Consider the following 23,984-nt stretch of genomic DNA (forward strand, 5'->3'; position numbering starts at 1 on the left):
TTATATGCGTTGAACCGAGTTGGTTCGGCAGGAAAGTCTTGGCTGAAGCGTAAAACAAAACACGTCGTACTGCGTTGAGTATTTATTCGCAACTGTATATATTAAATGTTAGTTTACATAATTATGTGCAGTAGAGATGTTAATGTTAATGCACTGCTAAGTATAGTTATCGATACTTATCAGTATCATATGCATATGTTTCTGCTTCGAAAAATCCTTCGTTAATGTGTGACCATATCATTCGTTGAAACATATTTCAAAACTATTTGTCCCTCACTTACTACTTCTCGTGCAAAATGATATCTTATATCAATATGTTTTGCCCTTGAGTGATGCACGGGATTCTTTGCCAGTTGTTGCGCACTTAAATTGTCAGTGTGGACTATTGTTGGGGTGTCCTCTACGCCGCAACCAATTTCGATTATAAGTCTACGCATAACAATCGCCTCTTTGCATGCTGCTGATATCGCCATGTACTCAGCTTCTGTGCCGCTAAGCGCTACGCTTCGTTGCTTCTCCGATTTCCAGGATATCGGACCACCTCCAAGAAAATATATGTACATAACCCGTATATGACTTCCGGCCACTCTGGTCGCCGCCCCAATCCGAATCGAAATAGCCTTCAAACGCATTTCCACACTTGCTGTAGTGTAGCTTAAACTCCGATGTTGAAACTAAATATCACAACACATGCTTCACTCCTGCTAGATGCTCCAGATATAGATATGGCTGCTTTAACGTTGTTCAAATCCTCCTTCTTCTTCTTGGCGTCTGTTTGACGCCTTTGGTTTTGCGTCGCAGAAAAAGCGAGCCGTGTTGCTCTGCGTCTTTATTTCGTTCTCCTTCGTCCTTCAGCTCGATACACAAAATTTCAATAGAAGGCAGAATGTCGCGCGTCTCTATGGCGTCTACAAAATTGTCAAACTCTTCTGGTAGACTTGAAAGCAATATAATGGCCTGTAGCTCATTATTTAACTGTATATCAACCACAGCGAGTTGATCGAAATTTTCACAAAACACATTTATGAAACTTGCCATGCTTTGACCCTCTGTCATGCGTAAGTTGAGCAACCTTGTGTAAAGCGCAACCTTACGTACAGGTCCACTTGGCTGATGGATCTCCTTCAGCTTATTCCATGCTTCACGTGCCGCTATACAACTTTTGATAGCACTCAATTGAGATGTCTTCACACTCAACATGATCATGGCCAATGCCTTCTTATACATTGCCGTCCTTCTTGTGGATCCTCGGACACAACATCCCATAGCTCTGCATGTATCAACACACTCTTCATTTGGATGCTCCAAGCATCGTAATTGTTGTCCTCCAATTTTTCGATTTGATACATCGCACTCATTTTGCTATTTGTGTCACACCACAATTCCTTGCGAATGTCTTTATTATTTCCAATACCAAGCCGTGCCTGGGCCCATAACCTGTTGAACCGAGTTGGTTCGGCAGCAATGTCTTGGCTGAAGCGTAAAATAAAACGTCGTACTTTGAGTATTCATTCGCAACTTTATTCAAAACTTAAAAAAAACACTATATTTAGAGCTAAGATCGAACTTGTTCTGTTTTACGATAAAATATATACATAAATTCGTTCATTTTTTGGTTGTGCGTACGAATTTGTTAATTTTCACAATTTTCAGAACAGAAAACAAAACAGAAAGAAAATTCCAAAACTATTCTTAGCTCTAATTAAAGTACTTATCTAGAGCTATAAAAATAATAAATAAATTCGTATTTTTAAAATTGTTTCAGTTTACATATGTTATTTTCAATATAAAGAGTCTCGCACGGGACAAATTCCGTCATGGAATTACCCATATATTAAATGTTAGTTTACATAATTATGTGCAGTGCAGATGTTAATGTTAATGCACTGTTAAGTTTAGTTATCGATACTTATCAATATCATTTGCGTACATTGATGTTTTTAACAATATGTTAATATTTTTGTGTTTCATTCGAAACTCAAAAAAATATAAAAATATGAGTTCGAAGCATTCAATAGAAACAGCAACAGCTTCTGTTGTGCAAGCTGAAAGCAGTGCCGCAGTTGAATATGCATCGACAACGATAGCAACAGCTGATTAATCTCCATTTCTTCTAGTCACGTGTTGATAAGAGGACATTTTATAGCAACTTCTGTTACTCGTATACATACACTCTCCTTTTCTGTTTAACGATTGTTCTCTTTCATTCTGTAAGACTATCTTATTTAAATTATAAAATGTATATCATCCTAGTAAGATTCATTTAAATCTTATGCTTCGGAAAACATAATTCAATAATGTTAACTACTATTACTACTGAGTAAATAGTTTCTTAGCTATTCATATGGTAGTCTAAATCACGATGAATCGGTAGAAGAAAAATTAGCTTTGACTTCGATTTCTACTGATGTGAAAGACAGTTCGGCTTCTAAATATAGAGACAATTTTAATTATTTATTTCATACTTTTTATTTTTATGTGTGTTTATGTAGTATTTATTGTTTTTATTATTTACATTTATCTTTTATTTAATTAAAGTTGGGGTTTCTTATTAATCCGTATTTTATAGAAATATTTAGAATTTTCAAAAGTTGTGCAATTTTTAATTTCGCTGCTGTACATATTTGCTTAGTTGATAAGGAAAAGAGCGGCCTTCAGACTTGTGACGAACACACATACCATAAATATTTGCTGGCTCTCTCCACTGATCTCTCTCTGCAGCTTAGCAACCGCTGTTGAGCACCGCTTCTATTTATAATTCTGCTGATTCTAGCGATCGGGAGAGGCGCAAGATGCTGATATACATTCAGTGTTGCCAGTTTAGCAATTTAGTTGCTAGATCTAGCAACTTTTCAAAATATTTGCAACTTTTTTTTTTTGAAAATGCTATTAGCTACAAATCTAGCAACTTTTTATTTTTTGTTAGCTATTTTAGCAATTTTACATTTATATTTTACTTAAAGCCTTTTTATTTTGTATTTTTGCCATTTACTGAAAAGTTGCGATTAATAGTTCACTTTGAAATCGATATTTTTAGTTAACTGAATGCTAGAGTATATGTATTCTTAGTCAGTGTCAACAGCCGAGACGATCTAGCCATGCCCGTCTGTCTGTCTGACCGTCTGTCCGTATGAAACACTGGATCTCATAGACTATAAGAGATAGAGCTTTAATTTTTTTCGACAGCATTTGTTGCCACACCCACTTCCGCCCTCCCAAATCAATAAAATCGAATAAAAAAGCGTAATTTTAAAGCTGCGAATTTTGGTTAAAACAATAATAACAATAGTGATTCCTGAAAAGTTGGCTGCTATCATATAAGAATTGTGGAAGTTATTAAAGAAATATTTTTGTATGTCCAAAAACGCCTACTTACTAGGGGTCTTAGTGCTTTGGCTGACAATCTGATATACTGAGCTGCCTATGATATATTTTGAATGTGGTACTATATCGTTATACCAAATATACAATTTGGTATATTTTTAGAATGTTGTAGAATTTTCGGAATAATTTGAAAATAAAACCCCAATTTTTTGCTTTTATTCAAAAGAGGGTAGAGGGTATCTCACAGTCAAGCACACTCGACTGTAGCTTTTTTACTTGTTTTATTATTATTTGTTTTAAATTAAATGAAGATAACAAAAGTATATAAACAACATTTATAAGGTTAGTTTGGAATTTAAATATTTTTAATATAAATAAAACAAATTAAAAATTATTTTTATATATTTATATAAACAGGTATGGGCTACATAAGCATGGGAAATGTTGTTGTATGTACTTTTCTATGAGTACTTACTAAAATGAAAAGTACTCGGATATTTTTGTAATAGGTGTTAACACAAGAAGATACGAAATTTTATTTATTTTAATTATTTTATTTCTAATTTCAATATTTTATTCCTACATTAATATAAAATGAATATAATCTATCAAAACTAACCTTGAAAAGATTTAGCAACTTTTTTGGCAATTTTTTTATAATTTTTAGCAATTTTTAGCAACTTTTTTTCTCAAATCTAGCAACTTTTACTCCGAAGAATCTGGCAACACTGTATACATTGTGTTCCGATGAGTAGATCAGCTAAGTGATCTCGAACAATTTCTGTTTTAATAATAAATTGTCTTTAACAAACGTGAACAATAATCCAACTTTACTGCAATTAAAAGTGTATCGAAGTAACGCATGTCGACTATAAAACCTACAAAGAAGCCTTTCGTGAATAAATTTTTACTTTCAATTTTCATATCTAATTCACTTTCAATTTTGAACATTTCGTCTTAAAGATTAACTCATTTTGACATCAGTTCATCACATCTTTGTGCAGTGGAAATGCATTTGGGATTACGATGTGTTGATTTAGCTCAGCATCCAGAACACACAGGTGCTGCTCTCCCCTGGCAACATCAACCAGTTTAGATGCCCACACTGTGCTCAGCTTCTAATTCCTTATGTGCGGCGATGGCCATCAACTTCCTCATTCCCATTTCCATTCCTTGGGCATCTTCCTTCTTGGCTCGTTTATAAATATTTAACGACTCAAGTTTGGCTCCCTAGACGAGGATGTGGCCACGCCGGGAGTCATTCCCATTTGAAAATTGCGTTCATGATAATTGCGGTTCTGCTTTTTTTTTCCTTTTTTTTTTGTTCAGAGACCGCAGCTGCGTTTAATGGCTTTTTCACAATTTAAGCAAGTTGTGTTTTCTTATTTTTCGTATTTTTTTTTTTTTTTTTGGTTTTAGGCTGTTTTGTGTACTGCAATAAATTGTTGATATTACACGCATTTCACATACTTTGTGCTATTTGTTTTTTATTAAAATTTTAGACTGTTTGTGGCAGATTATTGACAATGGACACACCCAGGAATTGAACTCATTACGACTGGACAAACATGCGTTTGTAAATGATAACAAGCACAATTTAAATCGAGAGATTACACAAGGGAAAGTTAAGAAATGAGTTCATCTAAGAGTTGAGCTAAATTGCAAAGTAAATGCGATTATAATACAAAAGAGTTGAGCAGCTGAAACACTCAAATAATACAATGAAACAATGTGATTTCTTACATTATCATTAAACTTCGTCTTCAATACTTGTTATATCATAAATATGGAATGAATGTATTTAAAATTATAAAAAAAAAATTACAAATAGAAGCAAAACAGTGCGAATGCTATATTTTGTATATCAATATTTCATTAAAAATATACTATATCATATTCTCTTATTCGCCGTAAATTTCGTTGTGAACTGAATTCTCAGGTTAAGTTTAATTACTATAAAACTTGATATTATTTTCACTGACTAAAATACTTCAATGTGACATCCGAATGTTGATAATATTACTAATAATCTATTTTTTTTTTTAATTTTAACTCATTTATTAGACGTCCACAGTTTTAGATCGTTTTGTTTATAAGACACATCTAGACAAGGTCGAGGTGCCCTCTGCAGTACAAATAAAGTGCTTAAACAATTTCATATATGAATACGATTATATCGACGTCTCCAAAATGTTCTTTCAGCCCCTTCGATTGTACTCACACCTTGTTGCTGCCAGGGCCAAGTCCAAATGATGTTGTAATTTACAGAAAACGAAAACGAAATCGAGAGAAAAAAATAAATGCTGTTGTTGTTGTTGCTTCGTTTTTTGTTCAAACGATAAACAAAAGGCGAAAAGGCAAAATAAATAGTGAAAAATAACAAGTCATAAACATGATTTATATGCAAAGTGCGCGCCGTGAGATTGTGGAATGGTTTTTTGTTTTTAATTTTGTTTTTTTGTATGTTATGGTATATACTTTACGTATGTATATGTTATGTATATGATTATGTTGTTGTTGCTTTTGGAAGCCATGTGGTGCCAGATCTTCGATATTAGCGTCAATTTATGCATGTTGACTCTTTGGTACAAATCGTGCGCCAAGACAATGGGCCAACAATTGAACTACTACCAAAATACGCCAAACAGTTTCTGGTTAAGCATGCTGAGGAGTGCGGAGTGCGGGGTTCGGGGTGTGGAATGAGGGAGAGACCCTCGCAGCGGGACACACAAATGTTGTTTGTCACACACGCACACTCACATACTGCTGACGAGTTGATGACGATCATCATCATCATCGTGAAGATCGGCTCGCAACCTCAGCATTCAATCAGAAACCTGCCCAGTCATCGGGCTCAGATTTGTTTTAGGGTTTGGGTTTAGATATAGGTTTTAGGTTTTTAGGGTCTGTCATATCTAAAGACGCTTCTTGTTAGCCAGAGATTGTATTTAGGGTTCTTTTTTTTTGTGTTGTTTTTTTGTTTTTGTTTTCTGTCTTCCAGACAATGGCCGCACTTGTGCCACACTTGGCCTGCCTTTCTGCCTCATTGTGTGTGCGCAATGAGCAATGATTAAATTAATTATGCCTTACAGGTAGAATGATCTACCTCTCTCTCTTTTTTTTTTTGTTCTGCACTTTGCTGTATAGAAATGCAGCAAGCGTGCAATAATCGACTGCAGGACATTTGATATTTTTGACACTTTTCACAGACTTGTAAATTACAAAATACGCATCCCAAACAAAAAACATCCTAATACCTGCCTCTCTCCTCTACCTGCCCAACAATTGAAGTGTAATTTATGACAACAATGCATTGCGATTGTCCCTCAGTGATCTGACTCCTGCCAGACTGCCTGCCTGTCTGTCTATCTCTCGATCTATAAGCGCGATAAGCCCTTGCTCAGGTTGCCAAGCAGCGTCCGCTGTCTTAGTCTTGGATTCTCTTCACTATCCCTACTATTCAGCTATTCAATAGACATTCGAAATTGCATTGAAACGATCTTCAATCCTCTTCTATCTGTCGTTGCACTTCTATTGTCTTGGCATCGAAAGAGACAACAGGAAGTGTGCAATGAAATTGGAGAAGAGTAAATAATGTAATTGCGATATGATTTTGCACATAAAGATATTACGCTTGATCACATAAATGATCAATCAAGCAGCTCGTTTCCTGTTCATTCAATGCAATTGAACTAAGTATTTTTATATCATTTATATTTATATATATTTTAAGACCTAACAAATGCATTTGATACAAAATTGCACTCGCGGAAAATGTAAACAATTTTCGCATAATTCTCACTCAAATGTCAAATGTGAGAAAAGCGATTTTGCATGGCGCCCCAAAAATAGATGAAAATTTTACGACCACCCACAAAATTGTGGATACTTCCGTGGGTTGAGGCCGAAAATAAAAAGAAAACACACCAAAAACTAAAATAATCAAAATTAGAAATGCAATCGACATACAACTGATGAACTTGCAGATACCCTTTAGTGTGACAGAAGCGCAATTAATAGATCACAGAAACATTATTCTATTATTGCGAATGTTTAGTGTATATTGCTATATATATACCATAGATTTTTGGCAACGCTTTGCGATTTTTAAATAGTCTGTTCGTCTAATTTTGATGTCGTCAATCAATAAAAATACAATTTTCGTTTTGGCTTCCTTCGATTTGGACGACGCAGAATTTCTTGGACGCCGCATCGATTCTGGGATAAACAAAAACGAAACAGTGGCAAAAATTGTGAATGTGGGGCAACAGCAGTCAAGTGCTGTTGCATCTCCCCCCTCCCCCCTTGCCACATTCGTGGCGCCATTATCAACAAACAAACAATGGGTTGAATTTAGCCAAATCGCCGGCAAATAAAAATGATTTTAGTGCGCTTTTCAATTTTATTTCCCAAGTTGCGACCGTTGTGGCATCGCTTGTTATTTTGATTTTTATTTTTGTACTTAAATAAAGCGCAATTTGTGTTGTTCACCTTCACCGCCCCGCAACGCTCTTTCAGCTCTATCCATCATGATTCCTCATCGTCTCAAATACCCTAACCTAGGTCATGTGAATGGATCGTAATCAGTGCAAATGAATCTTTTCTTTCTTAAAGAGATGTACTTTAAATATGAAAAAAGTATGTGAAACTTGACGAATATCTTTATAAAAATTCCTCCTAATAAACTTAGGACAACTCATTTGTAGAGTGCAAGAGTATTCAGCATTCGTTGCGGCAAAATTATTGTTTTTCGTTCTTGTTTATCAACAGTTGAAATTTAATAGATTTGGCACACTTTCGGCAGCTTCGCATTGACGGACAGTGGAACAAATGAAAATGTTAATATCTTCTTATATTCACAAATATTTCAAAATAAATCAAAACAACTAAATATTAAATTATAAAATTTAATAAATTGAATGTAAACTTCAAATGAAAATAATGCTTTTTCTTCTGCTAATAATTTTCAACTTTAAACTAATATTTCAGCATAGGTGTTGCTTGGTGCTCAACAACATTTTTGCATAAACAAATAGAACTGGAAAAAAACAACAGAAAAATACAAAAACGCATTTGGATTTTGGAATATATACCACACGATATGAATGAGCAAATGAATCGATGAATGAACGAGATTGAATACAAATGCGAATCATAAAAACGAAAAAATGCAAAATAAAAACAATAATAAGCTTTTATTTTGTTTTATTTGCCACTCAGATGTTCAGTAAGCTGTAGAAAGATTTGAAGAGGTGTTCTTAAAACTTTTGCTGAGCAATATTTTATTTGACCTTCGATTTTCCACTTAGCATTGTCATTAATTCTAAGTAATAAATTCAAATAAATATTTTGTAAATTACTCTAAAGTGAATCTCAAACTAGTTTCTAACACGTGTCGAGTCAAATGGTCAAGAGCGAGATCTTAAATCAATCGATTGATGCCTATTTTTGGTTATATTATCGAAATGACCCATTTGATTTGGTGTTGCTTTGAGTAAAAATCATAAAGTCGCAAAATTTTAATATGCTTAATTAAAAGCAAACAAAAGTTCAAATGCAAATGAAACGACGCCAAAAAACGACAGCGAATCGAAGGCAGAAAACATAAAAAGTGATAAAAATGATATTTATGATATGACAAAAAACTGAACCGCAGATTGTACAATATTTTCGAAACGAAGTGGGACGACTACAGAAATCGCAAACTATATACATATATACATATATCAAACAGCGGATGAAAAAATGGAGTTGTTGAGCGAATGATTTTGAAATCGGAAAAAAATTCAAATTCCGCCAGCGTTTTGTTTACAAAAAGTACATATTTCCCCTCTACCCCTTATACACACTAATAGCGGCAATGGGATAGACTCGTTCCTCTACTCATACAGATGAATGCGGTGTGTGAATCTGCGATTAAATTAGCTTGTGTTTTTACACCCTCGCATGGGGTATATAAATTCCCTTGTCCATGAGGAAACCTAGATTAAAAGTAGCCCAGATTTAACCGTTGATTACAGGGTATTTGCTGAACAGTGCTCCGCGTCGTTCATGCGCCTCGTCTATGCATATTAGACGAAATTATAAACAAAAACATAAAGAGACGCAATATGCGCGCCCCGCTAAATTCGTCACGCCCGGCAGAGACGCGAATGAGTATTAAAGCATAGATCGAAGCATGATACAATAACACAAGGTAGTCTCGTCGTGTGCCTTTTCGTTCGGTTTCGAGCCGTTATCGCTCAGTGCGCTCGTGCTTGTTGAAGGGAAAGGTTGTATGCGGACGATCTTTTCTCTAAATATTAACCCTTGCGCAAGGCAAAAATGTCATATTGCAATTATATTATATATATATTTGAACTTTATGATAGAATTAAAAACCTGAACAAAATAATTAGTAATCAAAAACAAAAATAACGATTACTATCAATTTCTAAACTGTAAAAAATTAAATTATAAAAACATTTCAACTCTTCTTAATACAGTGGAACAATTAAACCATATGCGCCATTTAAGGGTTAATCACAAAGCTCTACTGTCAATTCTTTCGCACTCACTAGGCGCAGTCGTTTCACTCGCACTTATGTATGGTATAGATAACGGATAGCTTTTGCCGACCATGATACAATTATAGAAGGTAGTCTCGTCGGAAAAAGCACAACCTCTATAATCATACCAATGAGTGCGAGTGAAAGAGTCTCAGCACAGCAGTGTGAGCGAGACGACAATGAAATGCGCATTAACCCTTAGACGATGATATCAATATTTACATATTTTGAAGCTGATATTAATGACTCCTTGACATATTTTTAAAATATAAATTGTTTATGAACAATATTAATAATATATATGAGAATTCTCTAATTCTCTAAATGTTTTAATTCTATCCGTGTCTACGGCATACATTGCAAAATGTCATTTTGCACAAGGGTTAATTGCAGAAAAAAATTCGTCCGCAGACAACCTCTTGCGTCAAAAAACGAATGCGTACTGACGAAAGCTTTTGCCGACGAGACTACCTTCTATAATTGTATCATGTTGCCGACGAGACTACCTTGTGTTATTGTATCATGGATCGAAGTGAGTGTGGCAGAGCGATGGGGAGAGGGAGAGCGGGGGCGGGCGATAGCGAAGGGAGCCGACAGGCTGTCACTTATCGCTTTACGTTTTCGTCTTTGGTCTGCGAACAGATCGCGTTGTTTGTTTGCTGTGCTTCGTCTTCAACTTGTAGTTGTTGTTGTTGTTGTCATGCCCAAAGCTGAGGGTCGACCTATTCAATATGCTGACACACGCGCCAACACCTCCTACGCTCGAGCAGCGCTGTCGCGTCGCAGCCCACTCGTTGAGTGCTCGTGCATTGTTTTTGCGACTCGACGCGACGCGACGCGACGCAGCGATCTGTTAAAGCTTTCAAGCGAACACAAAAACAAAACTAAACAAAAAAAAAAATAGAATGAAAACAAAAACAAAATAATGACACAGGCAAAGCTGTACATAGCTTATAGCAGTGACAGCCACTCGGTCGACGCATGATATCACAACAGAAACAATAGTTTCAAATTAATTGGGAATGGGAGAATGCTTGTGTGCTTAGGCAGCAGCATTTTTAATGCGATTTCGTTTCAAGACTTAACTAATGCAAATAGTAAAACTACTTTACATTACATATAAAGAATAAAAAAACAATACTATTACAAAAGTTACTTTGGAACTCAATTTAATGAATTTTTGCACTCAAAATAAGCTTTAATATTTCTACACACAATTCACCCATAAAGCAGGGTCACCTGTACTTGAAAAAAAATAATGCTCACAATAATTTTGCCTCTGTGATTTCAAATATTCAGCAAGCAGCGAAAAAAAAAAACAACAAAATGCATTTGGATTAGCGAAGTAACTTAGTGAGTGTTGTTGTTAGGCTCAACGCCAAAGCAGAGAATATGACAGAAGATGCAAAATTGTTGTTATATGCAGCTTAAATTGTTTTTGTATTTTGTTTTGTCAACCTGCATACACATTGTACACACATGTTGGTCGCGTTTAAGTAAATACATACATATGTACAGGCATACACATATTACAAACAAGTAAGAAAGTTACAGTCGAGTGTGCTCGACTGTGAGATACCCGCTACCCATTTTTAATAAGGGCAAAATATTGTGGTATTATTTTCAAAATATACCGAAAATACTAAAAAAATACTAAAAATATACCAAATGGTATGTTTGGTATACCGATACAGCACACCATTCAAAATATACCATAGACGGCACAATGTACCAGATTGTCGGCCAAAGCAACTAAGAGCCCTAGTAAGTGGGCGTTTTTGCCCATACAAAAGTATTTCTTTAATAACTTCCACAATTTTTATCTGATCGCAACCAAATTTTCAGGAATCATAACTACTATAGTAATTATACTATATACCAAAATTCACAGCTCTAGCTTTAAATTTACGCTTGTTTTTCGATTTTTTTGGTTTGCGGGGCGGAAGTGGGCGTGGCAAAAATTTGAAACAAACTTGATCTGCGTGCAAACATAGCAAATACTGTCGAAAAAAAATTATAGCTCTATCTCTTATAGTCTCTGAGATCTAGGTGTTCATACGGACAGACGGACGGACACACAGACGGACAGACGGACATGGCTAGATCGTCTCGGCTGTTGACGCTGATCAAGAATATATATACTTTATAGGGTCGGAGATGCCTCCTTCTGCCTGTTACATACATTTCCTGCCGGCACAAAGTTATAATACCCTTCTACCCTATGGGTAGCGGGTATAAAAACAAAATGAAGAGGAATAACGAGGAGATCCCTGGTGAATGTGCGAAAGGGCCAGCAACAAATTTGCCATCAGCTGTTGAGCTTTTATGGAAGTACAGTGGTGCAAAATGGAACTCTCACTGGCGCCAGAATAGCAAATTGACTTTTGTTTTGCTTCACGTTCGCATTCTTTTTCTTGCTTGATACGTTTGCAATCTGAATAGAAATAATATAAATAAACAAATTACGAAAAATACGAAGAGAAGCAAAAAAATAAGTGGATTTTTTTTTAGAAATTTGAATACAAACACCGAGACAATTAATTCGTATGCCATGTTTGGCGCCTGGTTTGTAAACCAGCTTTTGGATTAACTAAACAAACAGCGAAGACCATTGTTATTGTTGTTTTTATTTCTGTTGTTTGGGGCTCTTGGGAACAGTTTTTGAATATCATAGACAGCGAGAAACGTTGTCTGTAAATTAATTAGCTTCATGCGGCAATCAATTTTGCATTTTAGGTACAACAAAACAAAAGTGAAACCAATTCATCCGAGGCAAAATAATACTATTTAAATCTAAAGTATTATTTAAGACATAAAGTCATCGAACTGTTTCAAGATTTCAATAACGAATTATTAGATTAAATGTAAAACTGTTTATTATCATAATATTGCAGTGAATAACAGAACTGAGCTTTTTATGGTTATTTTATCTTTCATCTATTCTTTTTAGAAATGGAAATAAATTCGTTTAGATTTTATCTGAGAAGCACTAAACGATAAAAGAAATATTTTGTAGCTAACTGCTATACATCTGACGTAAAGAAAGCAAAATATCTTTAGTACTTGGACAACGGATGTGAATTATTACCATACTAGTATAATCATGAACCATTAACAGATATGAGGAAAGCGTTCGACAATCGTAAAATGCGTCAATACATGTTGACGCAATTAATGGGGCTTAAAAGGGTTAAAGTTGTTAAAGACGATTGAAAAGTCACTTTTAAATGAGTCAAGAATTATTGCCATTTGTTGTTATTTTTCCAAGGGATTTTCAAATGATATCTACAGTAGAACTAGGCCATGATAAAAACACTTTCGTCTGTTTGTTTATAATTGTTTATACAATTTGCAGAGCGAATCAACTTTTTTGTTTCTTCTTTCAGATAGCGCGCAATCTATTTACAGTTGTTAGGAGCAAACAACTGAGGGGGAAGGTAGGCCTTGATATATGTATGTGTAAATGTACAGTGTACACAAACATCTCTCCAACCACACACATACACACACACACACACATATGCTTTGGGTGCTTACATTTTGCAATTAGATTAGAAACCGCCCAAAAGACGCAGCCATAAAACATGAAACTGAAACTGAAAAACAAGAAAAACAAAAACATTAAATGGCGATTAAAAGTAATTTAGATAAAAACACTGAAAGCAAATAGCCAACAACAATAACAACAGCATGAAGCTTTCAAGCACGTTTAGCGAGCTTAATAAGTGGAAGGAGATGAAGTAGAAGAAGCAGAGCGACACACTTCAAATGTGTCTGCGTAGCTCACTGGGCATGATACATTTATAAAGCACTTGGCGTTTGCGTCTCAGTGTTGCCAGATCTGAAAGTAAGTAAAGTGCTGCCAGAAAGAAGACATTGCATTTTACTCAATTTGATATTGCTCTTAAAATACTATAGCTGTAAAATAAAAAGTATTTATTTGAAATACAAATTTTAATCGATATTAATCTAATTTAATAATTTTAATTTAATTCAATTATTTATTTCTATTATATGAATTATATGTACATATGGTAATTTACAAAAATAAAAACTTAAAATGCATAACAAACAATAATTACTTATATTCTAGACTATTGTTAATGATATTTCATTTGTTATATCTTACTTGAATAAAAGTAAATATCTAAATTAGTTTTCCATAGCGGAGAAACTCTTCGTATTTAAGAAAACTCACAGTAAAGTTGTTTGTGGACTCTGCAGTGCAGAGTATTCCAAAGTCGTTATGTTTAATATAGTATATACGAGTACACAAGATATATATTCTTTTGCAGCTGGTAAAGCGAGGTCGCTGAGGTGCTACCGAGTTTATCTAGGGGCGCCAGGGCGCTGCGACGTGCTTAACTGATTTAGTTAATTGCATTGTTTTTCAATTAAAGTTCGTATTAATTGAGCAAACACAAGAGACAACACCGATGCGCAGAAGAAGAGGCTGGAATTAGAGGCAAGCGATATGGTATTATACCTTTTACCTGATATGTACCTGCCTCATTGGCTCCGATAAGATAAACGCTCCAACACGGGCGGACTAAGAACTCATAACGAGAACCTCAACCCAGACACTTTGGGCCAGGGCTAAAGTGTTTGCACCATGATAAAAAAAATAAAAGAAAAAAAACACGAAAAGTATAAACAAATATTGATACACCCATTTATAGCTATGCTATGTAACTCTATCTGTATCTTGGAGTCCCAGAGTTAGCTGTATCTTTAACATTATCTGCACATATTTACAGTTGTCCGCTTTTATTTATAGAAATGTTGGGTTGGGTTTACTTCTATGTGTTTTGCAAAGCAGTCGAAGTTGTTAGATGAACTGGCATGAATATGAGTAATACAAAAATATATAGATAAATATTAACTTATTTGCTTAAAGAACTTTTAATACACCACAATTATATGAACATAAAAATATATAAAAATACCAAATTTTAATAAAGAATTTAATAAAAAATAATTTTTATAAATAAGCGTGTTTTTTTTTTTGTACAATACTGCAATGAAATGTTGCTGACAAAAGGTAGAAAAAAATACAAAAAAAAAAAAATTATAATAAAAATGGGGGTATTGCGTTCACTATATAGCAGATTATTATGTAGACAGAGACAGGAACTGGGACAAAGATACAGACAGAGACAGAGATGGAAGCTTGGGCGACACAAAGTGGGCACTTGGCCTGAAAGAGGCTTTGACTGTGGATGCCACTGGCATTGGCATTGGCAGTGGCTTTGGCTTTGGCTTCGACTCTGCGCTTATCTATGGTAATTGAATGTGAGTTGTGAGTGCGAGTGTGAGTGCCAGTTGCGGGTTAGAGTGTATTTGTGAATGCTTTTGCTGCTTTGCTGCTGGTCTATCGCCTGTTTGTTTATGCAAGTGCCGAGGTGTGGAGCATTGTATTGAATACACAGTCGCCAGCTGCGGGGGAGTACTACATAGATTGTTGTAATAACAATAAGAGTGGCTTCCAATTCGAAATCAATTAACGTTGAGTGCTACTGGGCATGACAAGAGCGTCAATATTTACACAAAATAATGACAATCAAATAAACAGTAGCCAAGAATGAAATAAAGAAACAAACCGAACATAACGTAACCCGAAAATGGGATCCCATAACCACCTTCAAAAAGAAAAGAAGAACGAAAACACAATAAATGAACTTAACCCAAAACATTGTGACGACGCCTACAAAATGTTTTTCATGCTGCTTCTTATCACACTCTAGTCGTGAATAAGTCACTAAGAAGAACGACTATTTAGAAATTTCTAGCAAACTTTTTCTAGATATATTATAGTGTATAGATCAGAAAAGAGTTGAAGTATATATTATTCACCAAGGTCAAGGACAGCATTTGCTTTCTGATTTAGACTCTTTCGATCAACTCTGATTAAACTGACAAATGTGTCAATAACAAAAAAAAATTTGCTGATTCGTTTATATCTTGCAGCAAATTCAATAGTGTGAAAACATTAAATAAATACTATTGAAAAAATACTTTTGTTGGAAAAAAATATTCTATTTCATATAAAGAAAACAAAAACAATTAAGAAAGCTACTATAGAGAGTGAGGTAATATTTAAAAAATATAACATTCGTTGGAAATATACCATACATGTCAAAATATACCAGATTGTCAGCCAAAGCAGCTAAGACGTCTAGAAAGTAAGCGTTTTGTCTTCATAATTGCTAGAATTTGTATCCGATAAGAGCCAAATTCCATAACATAAATACTTTCATAAATATCATAAATACTTTATATATAATATTATTAAATACTTTGCTAATTATTATTAAATTTAAAACTTTATCTGCGTGCAAACATTAAAAGTGCTGTCGAGGTAAAAATATATTTGTTATCAGATAAAAAATGTGAAAATTATTTAAGAAATACTTTTGTATTGGTAAGGCTGATAATTTGGTATATTTGGCACTCTATGGTATATTTTGTATGTAGTACTGCATCAATATACCTAAAATAACCATTGCGTTATATTAATTTGATATATTTTAAAAATATTTTTCCTTTACTTAAAATGGGTAACGGGTATCTCACGGTCGAACTGAAGATAATGTGACAAAATGATTTAATTTTGGAATTGAGCTTACATCTTAAAGTAATTCAATACTTATTTAAATGGTATAACTTTTTTATGATTGGCTTTTGTGTTCTGTTGCATACAAGATTTTTTAATGTACTTAGAATTTGGAATAGTTGAAGCAAACAACAAAAGATAGGAAAATCAAAGCAAATATATTAATTTTTATACCCGCTACCCATAGGGTAGAAGGGTATTATAACTTTGTGCCTGCAGGAAATGTATGTAACAGGTAGAAGGAGGCATCTCCGACCCTATAAAGTATATATATTCTTGATCAGTGTCAACAGCCGAGACGATCTAGCCATGTCCGTCTGTCCGTCTGTCCGTCTGTGTGTCTGTCCGTCTGTGTGTCTGTCCGTCTGTCCGTATGAACACCTAGATCTCAGAGACTATAAGAGATAGAGCTATAATTTTTTTTCGACAGCATTTGTTATGTTTGCACGCAGATCAAGTTTGTTTCAAATTTTTGCCACGCCCACTTCCGCCCCCGTAAATCAAAAAAATCGAATAACAAGCGTAAATTTAAAGCTAGAGTTGCGAATTTTAGTATATACAATAATTACTATAGTAGTTATGATTCCTGAAAATTTGGTTGCGATCAGATAAAAATTGTGGAAGTTATTAAAGAAATACTTTTGTATGGGCAAAAACGCCTACTTACTAGGGCTCTTAGTTGCTTTGGCCGACAATCTGGTACATTGTGCCGTCTATGGTATATTTTGAATGGTGTGCTGTATTGATATACCAAACATACCATTTGGTATATTTTTAGTATTTTTTTAGTATTTTCGGTATATTTTGAAAATAATACCAATATTTTGCCCTTATTAAAAATGGGTAGCGGGTATCTCACAGTCGAGCACACTCGACTGTAACTTTCTTACTTGTTGGTTGTTAAATTAAATCCAAGTTTTAAGGGCAAATGAGCATAATGAATACAATTTTGAATATATTAATAAATACTATTACTATTGCCATATAATAAATTTCATTAAATAAATATTGAATTTCAGGGCATCTTGTAGTCGAACTAATTTAATTTATTTCGACCTATTTGTCCAGTAACTACATATACATAATTGCTCCTATGTCTTTAAGGCATGATGCCTGCACGTGTTTCTCTCTTCACTCTCAGTTGCTTATCATCGCAATGCTGGCCTTTGCCTCAAAACTGCCAAGCAGCTTGGCAACAATTGTCAGAATGACGTCTTTTTGGGAGAACTCTTCAGCAAAATCACAATTCACTGACCTGCACTAATTATTTAATTGTTGAATTTAAACAGAATTAAATTCTTCAAAGGCAAAACGAAAACACAGAATAATTCACAGAACCTTTTGCAAAAGTTCTTGTCTCAAAATGCAAGTACAGTTGCAAAATTCGTTGCAACCGAGAGTGCCATTGTAAATAAAACTATATTCTACAAATATACCATCAAAATATCTCACTGTCAAGTACACTCGACTGTAGCTTTCTTACTAGTTTGAATCTGATCGAAACCAAATCTTTAAGAATCGCAAATACTGCAGTTGTTATTGTATCCACGAAAAATCTCTTATAACCGGACATGGCTATATCGTCTCGGCTGTTGACGCTGATCAAGAAAATATATATACCTTATAGGCTCGGAGATGACTTCTCTTGCCAATAATTTACATGTTCTGCAGGCACACAGTTATAATATAAATAGTTGTGTCGCAGTTCTATGGCATATTGATAGAGCAATCCATATTAATGGATTTGGAACTGCAGAGCTGCAGGACAGACAAACAGGAGAGAGAGAGAGAGAGAGAGAGAGAGATAGAAAGAGAGAGAGCAAGCAATTCATTCATTGCAAGATTAGCCTGGAACATTTGCATCACGTTGGCACATAAATTTGGCAAGGAAATTTCGACAATGCGAAGAGCGCAAAGTGTGCGAGTAGTTTTTTTGAGACGAAGGGAGATTAGGGAAAACGGCTCGCTGAGGCGCTGAATTATGACCTTACCTGTGACTCGGTCGAGACTTGCCTTAACTACCCCGAAAGAATTCATTCATAAATTTGAGCGCAACGCTTTAACTTGGCTCGCCTGACACTCGCGCTTGGGCCATAAAAATGTCGCATTATTTTATGCTGGCACACGTGCGACGACGACAACGATGCGAATGCAGATGAGGATAAGCATTAGGACAAAGGACGAAGGACGAAGGACACTTCCGGCATTAACGACTTCAAGGATGTCGAAAGCAGTCGCTTCGCCACTCGGTGGAATGCAACTACTTAAGGCGGCACAATGTGCATATTTGCAAGGCAATTGGATAGTTGAAATTAGCCGGGTACTTAAAATGCGTTTACGACTTACGCTGAATGCCATTCACATTCCCATTCACATTCAAATTCCAAACGAATATACATTGTGCGAATTGTACGCTGGCATTCATTGTATTCACAAATCTCTATTGCTGCGTGTATTCCGAGTACGTAACGTCAATTTTATCTATCCTGTCGATGTGGTTGCTCATTTATTAAAAACTGTTGCTTCGCATCGCTTTATAAAAGAGTTCCATTCCATTTACCCAAATTCAATTTGTACTCTTATCCATGGTCTTCATCAGACATTTTGAAGTCGACAGAACGAGCGTTGTAGATATTTCCATTTAGTGACGCTGGAAATCCAAAAAAGGAGTCACTCTCAAGGAAAAAGAAACCTTTGCGATACGCTGCCCAATCCCTATTGAAACCTTCATTAATGTTATGTTTATTTATTTTCCTTAAGTTCACTTTCTTCTAACTCATTTCTAACCTGTCTTAAATAATCGTGCCAAGGTTTCATAGTTTTATAGTTTTAATACTGGCATAACAAAAAAACAATCCAGCATTCGATTGCTTTTATATTAACACTTTAATAATAAGAGATAGACACTCTCATCGGGTCAACAGAAGAGAATATTGTCTGATCTTCTCAATTTAATGAAAGTTATATTAAATTCATTATATGCTGCTACATCAACGAGTTTATTAATTTAATATGTTTATTGAATCTTTAGATAAGAATCGAATATATGTAGATCAATTAATATATTTCTTTAATATTCAAGGCTCGATTAAAGGGATATATACAATATAATAATAAGTTTACTTACTTTTAAGTATTTGCACCTCTATTGAAATCATTTAGAGACTTTCAACTTGCTATATTAAAACATAAAATACAATAAAAACTGATAGATTTCTATTGAAAAAATAATTCGATGCATTAAATAGTTGATGGTTTTATTATTCAGAACGCACAATTTTAATCAACCAATTATATATATGTAAATGATTACATAATTGAGTCAAATATATGAATTTCAGCTCTTCAATTGTTCACTTCTTCATCGCTTCTTTGGGGCGAATTAGCATCTTAGCTTCTTTTATTTTGATTTCAGTTTTCATCCACCAAAGTAGATCTGGCCCATATGGTGCATTTAAATTACTGCATAAAAAAGCAAAAAATCAATAATTATGTGTATTCCATCGGAATGCACAATTTGGAATATTTACCAATTATAACAAAGGCCGTGCCACCAGCCACTTTTGTATTTAACTGCGCAATTACTTTTATCACTAATGTCGTTGTCGCGATCGAATGTTGTGAATTTCATTTTTTCGCCGGCTCTCATTGCATCCCCATTAATAGTTCCATCGAATTTACCCAAACTCAGTTTATATCCACTGTGTTCATCAGATATCTTAAAGTCGTCATAACGAGCGTTGTAGGTACTTCCATTCAGAGCAACCAAATGTATGTAAAGTTCGTGACGCTGCAAACTGGTGATACGATGTATTTTCTCTAGTCCGAGGAAGAAATCACTCTTATAAGAACCGAAACCTTTGCGATAGCTTGCCCAATTCTTATTAAAACTCTCATTTCCCCCAACTCGTTGCTGTATTACAATCCATCCAGGTCCAGCTAACTTAATATCGCATAAAACATCAAAGAAACCTACGCCAGAAACATTAAGTTGATGAACATCTGAATCTCCAAATGGGATGCAAGATGTGGGACTTAACTTATCAATTTCAGATTGGCATAACTGAATATCTTTATCTTGATTTATTAATTTAGTTTTACTCTTCTCTAATTGCTCTTTAAGTGTTTTCTGATGCTCAGTATTATTTTGAAGATTCTCAGTAATTCTCTTTATTTTTTCATCTTTTTCAATTAAGCTAGAATTAAGATTTTTGAATTGAAGTTTGCAATTTTCTAAGTTGGTGGATTTATCAGCTAATTCTCCTTTTAATTTCACAATAATATTTTGTTTTGAATTAATTTCAGATTCTAATTTCTCAACTTTATTTTGACTCAATTGCAAATCGACTTCCCCTTTAAGAACTTTTTTTTTATATTCATCTAATAGAGCTGCCTCGTTCATAAATTTTTCATGAATTCTTACAATTTCATGATACTTTTCCATAAGATCAGAATTTAATTCATTTAACTTATTTTCCTTAGATTCACTTTGTTCTAACTCATTGCGAACTTGCCTAAAATAATCAAGCAAAGGTTTCACTGTTTTGTAGTTATGAATCCGGCACTTTTTTTCCATTTCTCGGTCGGATTCGCACGTCTGATAAGAAGAAAATGTAAACATTCTTAGCACTCACTGTACTACACTACTTTATGTAATTGTTCTCACCTCTTCGAAGGCAGTTGTTGCCACTAAGAATATTTCAAGTACTGTTAAGAAAAGAACTGAGTTGATTTTTATTTTCAACATTTTGAATATTTCGACTGCTCGCGGAAAAGATGAATTTGAAACTAAAAGTTTAATTCAAATCGACAAAGAATATAGTTCTGAGTGCTGTATGACTTTAGAATCAACACGTGATCAACGGATGTGAGATCAGCTCAAAAGTTCGTAGCAGAAGTGAATGCAATAGCAAAAGGTGTCAATGTCGAGACAATGTCAAATTTCTGACGAGGATTCTTGATAATGAAATTAGAAGTGGCGAATTTTGATTATACTGAAAATTAGAAAACGGTGTAGTGTAAAATTGCAATGTATTATATATATATATGTATCACAGGGGCATAATCTTGAAGACTGAATCAATGAGCCAAGTTATTAATGATCTCAAATAGACCTAGTGTAACTTGATCTGCTCTCTCTCTCTTTTTCCTATTCACTATTTCCATCAGTGAGAGCGATTCTATGGCTTATCTCCGCAATGCTGACGCAGATGCGTTCCAATTGATGAGGCGACACACTCGTGCTTATTTTATATGTTTATTATTATATAAAACACAACAAAAATTTACTTCATTCAATGCAGTAAAATGGCTGATCTTGAGTTAAATTTATATTTAATATGTGCAAATTGAACTTTGAATTGAGAAATGCAATTCACAAAAAAGAACAACCTGACTCTGCAATCATTAGTCAATTATTATAAAACTTTATTCTACAGGATGAAGTGTCTGTTTTCACTTTGTGTGCTTTTAACATATTTGTATGTATTTACTGATCGTTCTATATGTTGCTAATTCATTAAATGTATGTCATGCTGTCGGATCAACATGACATTGACATTGGCACGCTGTATTTTTGGGTATTAAGATTTTAGAGTGGAGTATCATCATCAAAAGGAGCTCAAAGTCTGTGCAGCTGAAGATTGTGTGACAAAATTATTCTATTTTCGAATTGAGCTTCCTTAAAGTAATTCAATACTTACTTAAATGGTATAACTTTATTATGATTGGCTTTTGTGTTCTGTTGCATACAAGTTTTAAGGGCATATGATCATATTGAAAACAATTTTGAACAGATAAATAAATACTATTAATATTTTGCCAATTAAGATTTTGATTAAATATACTTTCGGGTTCAGGGGACTGGGTACCTTGTAGTCGAGCAATCTTGACAAGATTGTTTTCATTTGATTTATTTTGAACTATGTGTTCAGTAACTACATACATACTATATGTATGTATATATAATTGCTCCTATGTCTTTCAAACATCATGCCTGCACGTGTTTCTCTCTTCACTCTCAGTTGCTTATCATCGCAATGCTGGCCTTTGCCTCTAAACTGCCAAGCAGCTTGGCAACAATTGTCAGAATGACGTCTTTTTGGGAGAACGTTTCAACAAAATCATAATTCGCTGACCTGCACCAATTATTTAGATGTTGAAAGTAAACAATATTAAATTCTTCGAAGACGAAATGTGCGCTACGCACAGAGAAAGACATTTCCGAGCACACAAAATTTTGACAGATTCCTTAATTTGTTATTCTGCATTACCTCATACATAAATTCACAGAACCTTTTGCATCAGTTCTTGTCTCAAAATACGAGTACAATTGCAAAATTCGATGCAGCCGAGAGTGCGCGACTGTGGGATACCCATTGTAAATAAAACCATATTCTACAAATATACCAACAAAATATTAAAGTAAAGCAAAAGCTATACTTGGTATATTCGTAAAGTACTACATTCGAAATCTGCGATAGAGTACAAAATCGACCAGATTGTTAGTCAAAATAACTAAGACACGACTGCAGTAGACGGACACAAGGACACGGCTATATCATCTCGGCTGCCGACGCTGATTAAGAATTTATATAAGTAGTTTAAGGGGTCGGAAATGTGTCCTTCTGGCTGTAATATACATTTGCTACAGGGACAAAGTAGTAATACCTTTCTACCCTATTGGTAATTACTTCTACCTTTTTTATTTCGTCATACATATAACTAACGACTCTTATAAAAAATATTTGAAAAGTCAATTTATATATGTATACCTTAGGGTTTTCTTAACACAATAATAGTAAGATTTAATGATTAGTGAAATGTTGAAATATTAGCTATTTGTGCTAATCTGTGTGTGTTAGATATTGAAGACACTAAAATAAATTGAAAATTTGCTACTTCAAGGTCTTTTCAAAGCTTAGTGACAGCGGATGAGTTCAACGACTGCAATGATAGCGATAAGGCAACATTTATTATGTTCAAAGAGAGAGGCTTGTTGCACTCCTCGAATAGCTGAGAGTACAGTGCAAACGATCGAGAGAGAGAGAGAGAGAGAAAGAGAGATAGTCAGATAGTGAGAAAGAGAGACAGAAATAGACACAGAAAAATAGCAAGAAAGAAATAGAGATAAAAAGAAAGATACAGAGAGGGATGGAGAAAGAGAGATGGATAGAGAAGGTAAAAGTGAAAGAAAAGCAGATAGAGAGAGATAGAGAGAATGATAGAGAAATATAGAGAGATAGAGAAATATAGAGAAGAAGTGTTAGATATAGAGGAAAAGAGTAACAGATATACATAGATATATAGATACATAGAAAGAATATAGACAGATAGAGAGAGACAGAGAGAGAGAAAGAGAGAGAGAGAGAAAGATAGTCAGATAGTGAGAAAGAGAGACAGAAAGAGACACAGAAAAATAGCGAGAAAGAAATAGAGATAAAAGAAAGATACAGAGAATGAGATAGAGAGAGAGAGAGGGATGAAGAAAGAAAGATGGA

General features: G+C 34.5%; 2 protein-coding genes across 5 annotated transcripts in view; one reads left to right on the top strand and one right to left on the bottom strand.

Moving 5' to 3' along the window:
* LOC133845018 (fibroleukin-like) overlaps positions 1-23,984 on the top strand; it is a 50,815-nt gene that overhangs the window by 12,913 nt on the left and 13,918 nt on the right. The window lies entirely within an intron of this gene.
* The window catches only part of LOC133845023 (ryncolin-1-like), an 81,400-nt gene that overhangs the window by 1,919 nt on the left and 55,497 nt on the right, over positions 1-23,984 (bottom strand). Inside the window, exons 1-3 of one of the 4 annotated variants that reach the window (XM_062279355.1) lie at positions 21,152-21,272; positions 20,016-21,082; positions 19,739-19,947 (exon numbers count right to left, since the gene is read on the bottom strand). In XM_062279355.1, coding sequence (XP_062135339.1) covers positions 19,839-19,947; positions 20,016-21,082; positions 21,152-21,232 — 1,257 coding nt within the window. In that variant the 5' untranslated portion in view covers positions 21,233-21,272 and the 3' untranslated portion in view covers positions 19,739-19,838. Of the gene's footprint in view, positions 1-19,738; positions 19,948-20,015; positions 21,083-21,151; positions 21,273-23,984 lie in introns of those variants that run through there. The other 3 variants (XM_062279353.1, XM_062279354.1, XM_062279352.1) reach the window with 3 other exon arrangements.

The sequence above is a fragment of the Drosophila sulfurigaster genome, chromosome 3 (genome assembly GCF_023558435.1).
Source record: "Drosophila sulfurigaster albostrigata strain 15112-1811.04 chromosome 3, ASM2355843v2, whole genome shotgun sequence".
In the NCBI taxonomy this organism is placed as follows: domain Eukaryota; kingdom Metazoa; phylum Arthropoda; class Insecta; order Diptera; family Drosophilidae; genus Drosophila; species Drosophila sulfurigaster.